At 35.7% G+C, this 12,753-nt stretch overlaps 1 protein-coding gene across 2 annotated transcripts in view; it reads right to left on the bottom strand.

Annotated features, from left to right (window-relative positions):
* The window catches only part of ARL13B (ARF like GTPase 13B), a 68,181-nt gene that overhangs the window by 48,159 nt on the left and 7,269 nt on the right, over positions 1–12,753 (bottom strand). Inside the window, exons 1-2 of one of the 2 annotated variants that reach the window (XM_082839950.1) lie at positions 8,957–9,056; positions 4,077–4,147 (exon numbers count right to left, since the gene is read on the bottom strand). In XM_082839950.1, the coding sequence (XP_082696076.1) occupies positions 4,077–4,131 (55 nt within the window). In that variant the 5' untranslated portion in view covers positions 4,132–4,147; positions 8,957–9,056. Of the gene's footprint in view, positions 1–4,076; positions 4,148–8,956; positions 9,057–12,753 lie in introns of those variants that run through there. The other variant, XM_082839949.1, reaches the window with a different exon arrangement.

The raw sequence follows: 12,753 nt of genomic DNA, 5'->3' as shown, positions 1-12,753 counted from the left end.
TTCCTCTCTCTCTTTCCACCACATAAGGATACAAGTGAGAAGATGGCTGTCTATAAACCAAGAAGAGGGCCCTCACTAAGTACCTGACCATACTGGCACCCTGACTGCAGCTCCTAGCCTCCAGAACTGTGAGAAATACCTGTTGTTTAAACCACTAAGTCTATGGTATTCTATTATAGCAGCCCAAACTAAGATGGAGGGCATTCAAGAGAAAAAGGGTAAAGAGGAGCTAGAAGTGAGTCATGGCCTAGAAAGCCTTCAGAGAGGAAATGAAATAGGAGTAAAGTCTTAAAAGACAAAAAAATTATAACAAAGAAGGGAGAATAAAATTCCAAGCAGGGGAACAATGTAAGTACAGATAAAATGATGGCACTATTCCCAGGAAACCAATTCATATTAAGTAATTTTTTCAAGGTTACATGGTAGACAGAGCCAGGACTCAAATTCAGGTATTCAGGACTTTAAAAGCCTGTTTCTTTTGATACATGGAACACCCTCCCCAATTTCTCTGTTCTTTCCTCTGGCTCCTACTCATGATTCTGTGTTTCAAGACTCAAGACTAAATGTTCAGGTTACGACCTTTTCTGTAAATCGTTCTCTGATGATTCCTTCTTACTTTCAGTATCACCTACACCATCTATTGTAATATTCTGTGTTCTTGCTGGTCTCCACAATAGCCTATACCTTCCCAATAGCTGGTAACTATCTTTGTATCCTTAGCACTCAGTACAAAGCATATAACTTCTCAATACTACAACACCAGACTGCTAGGACAGCTGAAGCTGCTATCATTATGTCCATTCTTCCATATATTTACCCATCCATCCATCCTTGTAATCATTTATTGAGGGCCTGTTATAAATCAGGCATCATACAAGAACCAGGCGTTCAAACACATATGGTCCCTAATCCTGAGGATTTCAGTAAAGCATATGTGTTAAGACAATGCCTACAAAGTTCAAGATAAAATGAAAATATATAATCAATAACTATTTATTGAGCTTATGTTATATGCTAAGTACTATGAAAGGTCCTAGATATACAAAGATTAATAAAATTTATTAATATTTTCTGATCTTATAGAGCACTTATATAGATGGAAAAAGAAGAAATATATACATAAACAAATAACTACGATATAATAAAGATGTGTTAATGTCAACAATGCTAGGGACCAATTTACACAAAGAATTTTCCCACCCAAAATAACAACAGTTCCTTAGAACTATTAGGAAATAATACTGGAAAGTCAGAGAATCCTGGATTTTTTAGCTGAGCACATGGCTGTTCAGGATAAAGAATGTAATCCCCAGTCTCTATGGCAGCTAGGGGTGGCCATGAGAACAGGTTTTAGATAATGTGCTGGTGGTATACTGTTAAATGTTTAACTGGCTTTGGAGGCTGTGGAACTCTAAAAGGTAGTGTTTTCCAATTGTCATGGTGTAAATAATCCCGCTGTGGACTATTTCAAATTACCAATATGAGGCACCTGAACATAGAGTTTGGAGGAGAGGTGCCTAACTGGCTCTCATTGCCTAATATGAGCCAATAATAGCAAGTAGCAACCAGCTCTGGAACACCACGGGTTCTAGCTAATGGCCTATGAACTGCAATGATGTGGTGGCTTCTGGTTCACATACTTTAAAAAAAGAGAAGGATAGCCTCCCTTTGTCCTTTACTTCTTCCTTCCAGCTGAAATGCACATGTAGTAGTGAGACACCTTGGACCAGGTAGGCAAGGGAGAACACTAGGAATGGCAAAGCAAATAGGAAAAGGAACTTGAGTCTCTAATACCAGAGAGCTGCTATGCCAGCCCTAGACTACTTTTCCCTGTGCTGTAATATGAGAGAGAAATAAACTATTTTATTAAACCACTGTTATTTTAGGCTTATTTGTTAGCACAACTGAACCTATATCCTTTTAATGCAATCACTTTGACAGCCATGAAGAAGAGAAGCTGATTGAAGGAAGTGAACCTCAAGATAGGGAAAGTACTCTTAGATTAGGAAGCTATAATAAAATTATATTATATTGGACACAGACAACGGCAACACAGTAGGAGAGGAAGATTATCTCAAATGAAAGGAGGAAATATACAATAAAAGTTTTTTTTAAAATTTTAATAAAAAACAAAACAGAAATAAGCTAAGAGAAGCCATGGGAGAAATGTTTTAGGAAGACTGCCTACTAAGGCATGGCCTGAACTGGGACACCAAAATAAGTAAAACTGCCCTTGGGGAATTTATAGTCTGGAGAGGTAGAGTAATACATAAAAAGAGGGGCAATTAAGTAGCTATACAAGTAGATACAGATAAGAGTAGACATAAACAGAGGATGTGGTCAATTGTACTGACGGTGGTGGTAAGGGGTGAGGGCAGCAGGAGATCAGAAGAAACTTCATAAAGAAGGAGACGATACGACAAACAAGCATCTTTAGAGATAAGTAGATAATGTCTTTAAGGATAAGTTGATATTCTCTTTAATAAGGCAAGTGGGAACAGCATAAACAAAATCACAAAGGTATCAAAAGGCTCAATTTGAAAAACTTCAAGTCGTTCTATATAACTGGAATCTTTAAAAAAGAAAAATGGTAAGAAATCAGTCACTGGAGTAGGCTGAAGAGTAAATATGAAATGAAAAACAAAAACAGAGCCAGAGGGGAGCTCAAAGTTGAAGGCAGCTTTGACTTTTTGTTCATGATGTGACACTTTGAACATTTTCTAAACTCAGAAAAAGAAACTAATGGAGGTGGAATTCAGAAGAAGAAGGCCTGATCGAAAGAGTTTGTTCTAAGTACACACAAATAATTAGACAGTCTGATTAGCACATTCCTGGATCCCGCTCCCTTGAACATAAGGCTTTGAAGGAATGAAAGAGAAAACGTTTAGATAAGGTTTCATGGCCTGCAGGCCAAATCTGGCTGGCCACCTGTTTTCACATGGCCCTCAAGCTAAGCATGTATTTTACATTTTAAAATAATTTCCAAAAAAAACCCAAGGATAATGTTTCATAACACATCAAATTTTAGGGTCTATAAATAAAGTTTCATTGGAACATGGCCATGCTCATTTGTTTACATATTTTCTATGGCTACTTCTGCACTACTATCTCAGAGCTGTGTAGCTGGGAAAGGGACCATATGACTCTCAAAGTCTAAAATATTTACTATATGGATCTTTACAGAAGAAGTTTGCAAACCCTTGGTTTAGATGGTGACAGTGAGTGCTTTGCAAGGATATAACCTAGGTGACAGCATGAGGGGTACAAAAAGGCTTTAGAAGCCTCCTCAAACAATAATATATAGTTTGCAACTAATTGGGGGTGACAAAATGTTTTTCTCCAACACCAAATTTTTCAAGGTGTCAATTTTTTTTCATGAATTTCCATAAATAAAAGCTCCCTATCTGTCACGCATGATATCTAGTTGCAAAATCCATTTTCAGGAACAAATATATGTTAGGTTTTCTCCCAATTCATACCCTCAAGATGCCTGGCTCGTGCTACATCTTCTGGGTACACAACAAACTCACTAGTATAGTACCTCTATATTGTAGTTACAAAGTATTAAATTAAGACTAAATAAATACATCCAATGAGATGTAATATAAATGACATAAAACCCTTTAATGAATCTTTAATGTAACTGTAAAAATTACACATCATGTTGAAAAAAAATCAAAAAATGCAAAGAGAACTGTGCTGGCTAACTGTATTTCTACCTCCCTTTCATTTAGCTGTAGCCCTGTGACTAAATTCTGGCCAAGAAAATGTAAGTAGAAGATAGGGATCCTTAAAGGCAGGGGCATGTCCTTTTTTTACTTTTTCCTTCCTACTGGCTAGAAGACAGCTGCGATCCCTCTTAGCTGATCAAAAACCTCGAGGAGCCTCTGCATTCATTCAAATCTGAAACATAACAGGCTGGTACTATTAAGCCAGAGTCTATTCACCACATTAGCCTCAAGTATACTAAGAATATAAAGTAATAGAGTACACAGTATATGTACCCAATGAATATGTAATAAAGCAATTTAAATAAATAAATCAGAGTAATTTAATAATAAATTTTTTCAGCTTACCTCCTTGGATTCCCTTTGCTGTTGCCGTTTTACCAGCATTATCAAGTCCCACCATCACAAGAGTCACCTTTCTTAAAACAATAAAAATTAAAAAATCACTTTGAGTCAATTAAGTATTGAGGTAAAAATAAAAGCAAATTCATTCATCCAAGCAACACTTAAGGAGCATCTATATGTACAAGACAATCTGCTGGATGCTAGGGGGTACAATGATGAATAAAATATATATTCAAAAAGCAAAATTCTTGAAAAATACCTGTAAAGTGTCATCCTTTTGTTCTCTAAGCAAAAAAAAAAAAAAAAAAGGGAAACTGTACAGTAGATAACCTGAAGGATAGAGAAGAAATAAGGGAAAGAAGAGAGAAAGCAAGGAGGGAGATAGATCCTAGCATGAGTTATCTATCATGTCTAAAGACTCAATTTTCTAGTTAACTGAAGTCTAAGGATTAGCACAAATTTGTTTTTTCCTGTGAAATTACATAAGAAAAGAATGATTGTTAGGTTCCTGACACTACTAGTATGCTCAACTGTTTTTATATATGCAGCACCTTACCAAGTATAAATCTTAAACATAGTATAGTAACATGATTATTAACCTAAGCGCTAACATATTTTGAAAGAGGGTTCCTAAATTATAAAGCTTAAAATGTTTCTGATGATATAGCTAAACTTCACAGAGTTAGAAAAAAAATACAATCCAGTTCAATTTTACTATTGAAGAAACATAAGTCCAGAGTCATAAGATAAGACAATGAATTAGTTACAGTCAGAACCAGAACCTAATTCACTTAACTCCTACGAACTTCTCAAACCTGGGGCAGGTTATAAAGGAACAAACCTACTATACTGGTCCTATTATCTCAGCGATTCACTCCACCACTAAAGCTCATTTCTGTTCCAGGCTTAACTACTGCTTAGTATAAATGATGAGACCATCTATTAACACCATTTTGGGAATATAGAGAGAAAGCCACAGCATAACTGGGCCACATTCCCGTGGGGTAGAGTCAGGGTTTCTACCAACTACAGTCATTCTTCACTGGCAATCATTCCAGGAAGGGTTAAAAAGCAGAACTTAGATGGCAAGAAAGGGTGTTTTTTCATCTGTCTAGGCCTGGCTTTCTTGGATCTGGACTTCTTTATTAAACAAACAGTTACTGACCATCTTCTGTATACCATACACCAGTGTTCTAGGTACCTGAGATACACCTGTTTATTTAAATAACCACAACGACAATGAAAAACAAAAACTGATAGAGAAACCCTTCCCTTATTAAACTTACATTTTAGTTACAGGAGACAAACAATATAATACATATAAGAAATAAGGAAATTATAGGTTATATCATACGTTAGAGGTGATTAGGTACTACAGAAAAAAGAATAAAGTAGAGCAGGATATGGATTGTAGTTACATAAGGTGATCAGGGCAGGCCTCACTGAGAAAGAAGGTAAAGTCTGAGTAAGGCCTTGAAGGAGGGAGTTACTTATGCAAATATCTGGGGCAAGAGAGTACAGCTGGGGCAAAGGCAAGGAAGCCAGTGTGGTAAAACCCAGTGAGACAGGAGCAGGGAAGAAGGACAGGAAGTCAGAAACGCATCAGAGGCCAGATAACGTAGGGCCTTGTAGGCCATGGTGAGGACTTTGGTTTTTGTAAGTGAAATTAATTTACTCTTCATGTTAATTTCCATTGTTATCCAGGAGACTTAGTCTTTCGTAAATGCTTCAACCATCCCTATATCCACCATGAAGAATAAACGAAAGTACGTCTCTGCTCGAGTCAGTGGTAAGTCACAACCAGTAGCATCCCCACACCCCATTCCCAGTCAGTCAGTGGTGGGGTCAGTGTAAATGCCAAAGAGGCACACAGCAGATTATGAATTACGGATCTGAGGTAGAATGTGAGGTCTGGGTACTTCTATCCACGGGAAAGTTTTACCTGTATTATCAACTTTGAAAAATATGTTTACTTCTTATGGAAGCTTTGAGATATGTAGAGTATAACTCTACTATTTTGTTTGAAGAATTCATAACTTCCAAATATCAAAGAACAAAATTTAAGTACAAAATAATTTCTTAAATAAAATATAACAAATGACTATCCAAAAAAGATGGATTGTATAGCATTTAAACAATATTTTGGATAACTGAAGTTACTAGATATATAATGAATTAGACCATAATAGTAAAGCTAATTCAATTGCTCTTTAACAATTTATTTCAAGATCTACAGTGCTTCAAACATCACCATGACCAAAACAATTACTTTTGGGGAACAAATCCCCATTTTCTGCTTGTTTGCATCACTTATTCTGTAACTATTGATTAGGCACCGATTACACAGTACCAAACAAACATCCACAATCCCTAGCCATCATAAACTTTAGAGCCTAGAAAGAAAAGAGGCATTAGAGATTTATGTGTGATGACTGTTGTAAAGGGAAAGCACAGGCAGGCACAGGAAGAGATAGCAGCTGACCATGCCTATTCTAGAAGTCACAGGAGACCATACTGCAAACATATATCAACTGGGTCAGCAGTTCCTAAGAACATCGTGGATCCTTTTCCCATCCCTTATGAGCCAGAGTAAAAAATCTCAAATATACCTTTTTAAGGAAAATGGCCCTTCATTCTCTACTACAAAGGTAGCATTTTATGTTTCCCCCGCTCCATTCTTGTCAAGATTTCAGTTTAAAAAAAAAAAAACACTGTCCAAATAATTACTTTTACACACTTTGAAACATTACTCTTAAAGCAGCTATCAAGGAAAAATGTTAGATTTTACCTTAAAAGCTTTCTTTTTTTAAAACAGAATATTAGGTTCAAACAAAAAAAAGTTCTTCAAACATGAAAATCACTTTGGAAAATTATAATCATGCTGAGACTGGCACGAAATAAGTCTCTCTGGATTTCTATTTTTGACTACACTTGCAAGTACACAGTTAATCTTTAAGATCATTATGCCATATACTTGAAAACACAGCTTTAATTAAATATTTGAGGTAATTAAAGCCTTAATGAAAAAACATAACATTAGCAGTACAAATGAAATCACAGCATGAATTACTGCAATGCCTGATAACAAAGCATTAAATTTATACTTTCAGAATAGAATGGGTTTAAAAGGCTAACGATCACCTAACACTCAAAATTCTGTGGAACTCTTTAACCACTGAATATATGCAATCTAACACATTTTAAAATGTACATGTCATTATAACTTTTTAAAATAAGATAAATTATCACTGATTGGGAACAGTTTGGCTGTGATGCTATGTAACAACAGAGAAATAAAAAACTACGTTTTTTAGTCTTATGATTATTGATCAAATACACTAGTCCTTCAATTGAAAAAATAATAAACAGTGTTATTAGGTTTATAGTGTCTAGAAAGTTGACACTAGCAATAAAAGCAATCATTTAGTCATTTGGTCAGGCAGTAATTCAATAAAAGTACATAAGGCATTTGAGTACTATGGACACAAAAATGCCTGAGACATCATTTCTATCCCAGAGTGCTCATCATCTAATGAGAATGACTAAAATGTAAACAAATATTTGTACATTATGACACTATGACAGTTTAAAATGCTTATCGATATATACAAGATGCTAAAGGAATACAGAGCAAGAAGACTTTATTCAGCCTAGAGATATAGGAGAAGGTCTGGGAAGCTTCTTACACAAGGTGATGATGCCTCAGCTAAGTTCTTAAAATGTAGAAGTTTGCCGAGCAAGGGGAAGGTGAAAATAGGAGGAAGGATGAAGACGTTCCAGACTAAGAACACTGCCTGAGAAGACACCACACCAAGGAGGTAAGAACTGGCAGGGTGCTGAGTTGCTGAACCCAGGCATTAAGAGCACATCTCAGGAAAGCAGCCTTAAGCAAAAGGAGAACATGCTTGTTACACTCATACACAATCACAACTCAATACAGCTGTGTATTGAGTCTAAAAGGAACCCGATATACTTCTACTTAAGTAGAAGGAACCAGTAGTAGTAGTACTTAAGGAACCAGTAGTAGTAGTACTTAAGGAACCAGTATCATAATATAGGTAATAATGTGACCTTCCCAGAAGTTGAAAGTGATCACTTAGCTCTTATTACAGTTATCCCTGAGTCTTGAATTATATACCAAACTAGAAAGGCTGACATGGAAGGACTCTGTTGTAAGATGTACAGTATGTTTCCACTAGTAACAAGTAACATATAGGGATTGTGGGTACTCTGATAGATAGCCACAAACTTGGTGTTAGAGCAGGCTGTGTTCAAATCCCAAAATTGCCATTTCCAAGCTATATGACCTGGGACACATTATTTAACTTCTCAGAATTTCATCAGTAAAATGGGATAATAAAAATATCCATCCCATAGGGATGTGGTGAAATTACATAAGACATGCAAGTAAGGTGCACAATGCTTGTGGCACACAGTAAGTGCTCAACCTATAGCTGTTCTTATTACAGAATAAAATTCAAGACAGGGAGTCTACAAATGAGACCAGCGAGATGGGCAGGGACCAGATTATAGAGGAGGATTAATGGGTTCAGTTTTGCACATGTTGACAGTAGTGCTTGTCTCACACTGAAGTCTGAAGCTGGAGGAGAGACCTGGACTGGGATTATGAGACATATACGTGGTAGTTAAAACTATAAGAACAGATGAAAGAGCACAGAAGGAAGAAGAGCCAGGGGACGGGGGACACAGAACCCCAAGAACCTTTGAAGAAACCCTTAAAATTGTAGCCAGAAAGAAATGACACCAAAGAAATGGCAGCGATGGGAAAAGTTTCCAGAAGGGTTAAGAGATGAACAATATCAAATACTACAAAGTTTTGTAAAATAAAAGTATCTTTTTGGTAATTGCCACAAATTAAGTACCTCAGAAATAAATGCTCTCAGCTTTTCCCAAACCCTGCAATACCAACGCTTTGAATTTATATGGCGTGTCTTGATAGTTCAAAGCTATTTTACCCTATCATTTATCTTCATGCTGTCCCTGCAAGTAGAGCAGATACAAGTTACCCAAGGTTACAGTGCTAATAAAAATTAGTTAACAGCAGTTTCCATGGGAAGTTTAAAAACAATGGTTTGTAAAAATAATAATTATTATTTTAAATGGCAACTTGAACCATCTCGTTTATTGTAAAATTTACTCACATTTATACACACACACACACACACACACACACACACACACACACACACAGATACAAACCAGATAGCCAGGTAGTCTGGCTCATTTTCATCAAAATATTTTGGAATTTTTTCCCCACATTTCAGTCTATCACAATCATAACCTACTTCCTTGAGCTAAGAGAAGGTAGATTACCTAGTAATAGGTAGATTACTAAGGTTATGAATTGCATGTTGTTAATAAAACCTAACCATGATGTTAATGAAAATCTAACAATGGCATTTTTCTGTTTAAAATCCTTAAACAGAATCAAATCCAAACTCTGCAGCCTCTTCTTCTGCCACTCCCCAGCAAGCCTTTAAGGCTGGGGTTTCCCCCAGTCCTTCTTGACCATGCATGTTAACACAGCAAATAAACCTTAACTTTTTCATGCAACTTTTCATACAGTCTTCTCAACTAGAACTTGTCTTAACTCTGCAGCCCCAGGATCAAATGTGCTGAGCATACATCATGCATCTTTACTGAATGAAACAATAGAAACATACTTTCTGATCCCCCATTTACTAAGTAAACACTAAGTAAAATTAAAATATATAACTTTAAGCTGAGAACATACTATAATGGATTTAATTTATATAAATCTTCACATCAAAGTAACAGTTCAATATTAGAGAATGTTATTAAAATTACCTATTTTCTTACATCAAACTGACTGAAGTTTTCTGAATAAATTTACATGCTTATGGTTTCAAGGTAATAATTAACAGTGAGAAATATTTTTAAAACTAAAATAATTCTGAGTTAAAAAAAAAGTAGGGATTGATTAAGAGAGCCAAAGACTGTTTTACATATTTTATCTCAGGGTCCCTTTTTATATAACAGATATAGAAATTAATATGTCTAAAATATAAGCCACATAATATTAGCATTATGAACTTAGACTCAGAAAACATTTGTATTCTGAATCTTTTCTGAAAGACATTATTACAATCTTTTGAACATTTACAACTCTAAACTTCCTCATCTGTCAACTAAGGAAGACAATACTTCAAATGAGATAATTACATTAAAGCTATTTCTAACTTCAAAAATGTTATGCAAGTTAAAATAAAACACTTCACTGAAACACTATGAAGCAAAATTTAACACATCAAAATTAATATTTATTACTTAAAATATTTAAAACTACATGGAACAATTTAACAAATAACAAATACATATGAAAAGGGACTTGGGAATACTGTTTTATGATATATGTGTGAGAAAATAAAAAACTTACCACAAAAAAAATTAATACAATGAAAAAGTTTTACCAAAAACATTTATGGTGTGATTTTATTATACAAATGCACTATTTTCTGACATTTTAATTCAGATTGTAGAGTCCAGGATAATACTGCATCAAAATAACTCTCTAAATTTATGAAGCACCGGGACTGCCCTGGTGGCGCAGTGGATAAGACTCTGTGCTCCCAATGCAGGGGGCCCAGGTTTGATCTCTGGTCAGGGAACTAGATCCCACATGCATGCCGCAACTAAGAGTTCACGTGCCACAACTAAGGAGCCCGCCTGCCACCACTAAGACCTGGTGCAACCAAATAAGTAAATAAATTTATGAAGCACTAAAAAGAGGGCAAACCTTGGGGTTACATGCTAGCTTTGAAGTCCTGATCAAGTGAAATTCTTAGTATCAGTTTGTTCATTTCTAAAATATAAAGGGATAATGTAAACTATGAACTTTAGCTAATGATATATCACTATGTTCATCAATTGCAACAAATGTACCCCACTAATGAAAGATGTTAATAATAGTGGAAACTAGGTGGAGGGAGGTATATGGGAGCTCTCTGTACTTTCTGCTGAGTTTTTCTGTAAACCTAAAACTGATCTAAAAATAAAGACTATTTTTTAATTGAAAACTAAAATAAAATATAAAGGGGTAGAATCAAAATATCTCTAGAGCCCTTTCCTAAAATTCTGAGATTCTTACTATGAATAAACAACAAGCTGTAAGGGGATAAAAAGAAGTGTAAGATATTCCAGTTCTGCCCATGGCACATCAGATAATCCTTGCTAATCTGTATGTACAGCTTAATTAAGAAATTAAGAACCAGCAATTTCTATAAATAGTCTAGGATTTACAGTTATATTTACTTAGACCAAGAAAGATGGCTAATAGGGTGCTGTTTCCCCACTGAAAAAATTCCTAGCAGAGATAACATACCACATCATGGCATGTTTTACCAGATACCATACTGATACACAGAAAGCACCAATCCACATTGCTTACTGTGACATGTGAACCTCTTCTTTTAGACTTGGCCACAGTGAATAACAACCTACCAATAAACTTGAATTAAAGCATTGGTAGGCTGAATTGTGACAAGGAAAAACACAGATGGGTAAGAAACTAGTTTTAGCTAGTGGTTACCTCAGGGAAGGGATGGTGTGAGACAAATAGGGTGCAGGGAGCTTCAAGGATTTATCCATTTCTTCAGAAAAAAACTGAAATGTGATGACCAAAGGTTAATATTTGTAAAACCTAGGTAGTGAGCACATGAGTACTTACGATATTTTTCTTGTTCTTTAAATACTGGTAAAAATATGTTTTTACTATTTTAAATTATACTACATAATTCTTTTTTTTTTTTTTTTTTTTGCAGTACGCGGGCCTCTCACTGTTGTGGCCTCTCCCGTTGCGGAGCACAGGCTCCGGAAGCACAGGCTCAGCAGCCATGGCTCACGGGCCCAGCCGCTCCGTGGCATGTGGGAACTTCCCGGACCGGGGCACGAACCCGTGTCCCCTGCATCGGCAGGCGGACTCTCAACCACTGCGCCACCAGGGAAGCCCTATACTACATAATTCTTGCTGCCAAAACTAGTTCCTTTAAATTGATGTTAATTTTCTGCCTCTCTAGGTGGGCTATTCCTGAAATCATGCTCCTGGAAAGCATAGGAAGCACAAATTTCTTCAAGACCCAGGTAAAATTACACCCTTTCCAAAATTCTGCTTCCAACCCTTGCTAGAATCTTGGAAATCATCTTTAAACTCATATATTCTATCCTATGTTATATTACCATTTCATCAACTAGATGCTACTTGGTATAAATAATCATAATTCTGAGTATGTAAATGATAATATGTAAGGGTGAGGACCTGCTGACAGGGTCCAGATATTTACTGAGAACCATGACTTAACAGACCTTGTGTTCCGTGCCCTGGATGAAGGCTGCTCCCTATACACAAAATAAATTTCAACAGAGATTCAAATGTTAAAAATTAAAACATAAAAGTACTAGAAAAAAAAGTATAGGTGAATATAATCTTGGAGTGGTGATGAACTTCCTAAATATTACACTGAAAGAATGATATATTTGAATTTAAAAAAATTTAATGTTTATGCTTCAAAAACCATCAAAAAATTTAAAAACATAACAAAAGAAAGAAAAATATCTGCAACACATACTAGAGTGAAAGGGTTACTAGTATAAACACTTAACAACTCTTTTAGAAAAATCAATAAGAAAATGGACCTGTGCC

The sequence above is a fragment of the Leucopleurus acutus genome (genome assembly GCF_964270905.1).
Source record: "Leucopleurus acutus genome assembly, chromosome: 5".
In the NCBI taxonomy this organism is placed as follows: Eukaryota; Metazoa; Chordata; class Mammalia; order Artiodactyla; family Delphinidae; genus Leucopleurus; species Leucopleurus acutus.
This window is presented reverse-complemented; position numbering and strand designations above follow the sequence as displayed.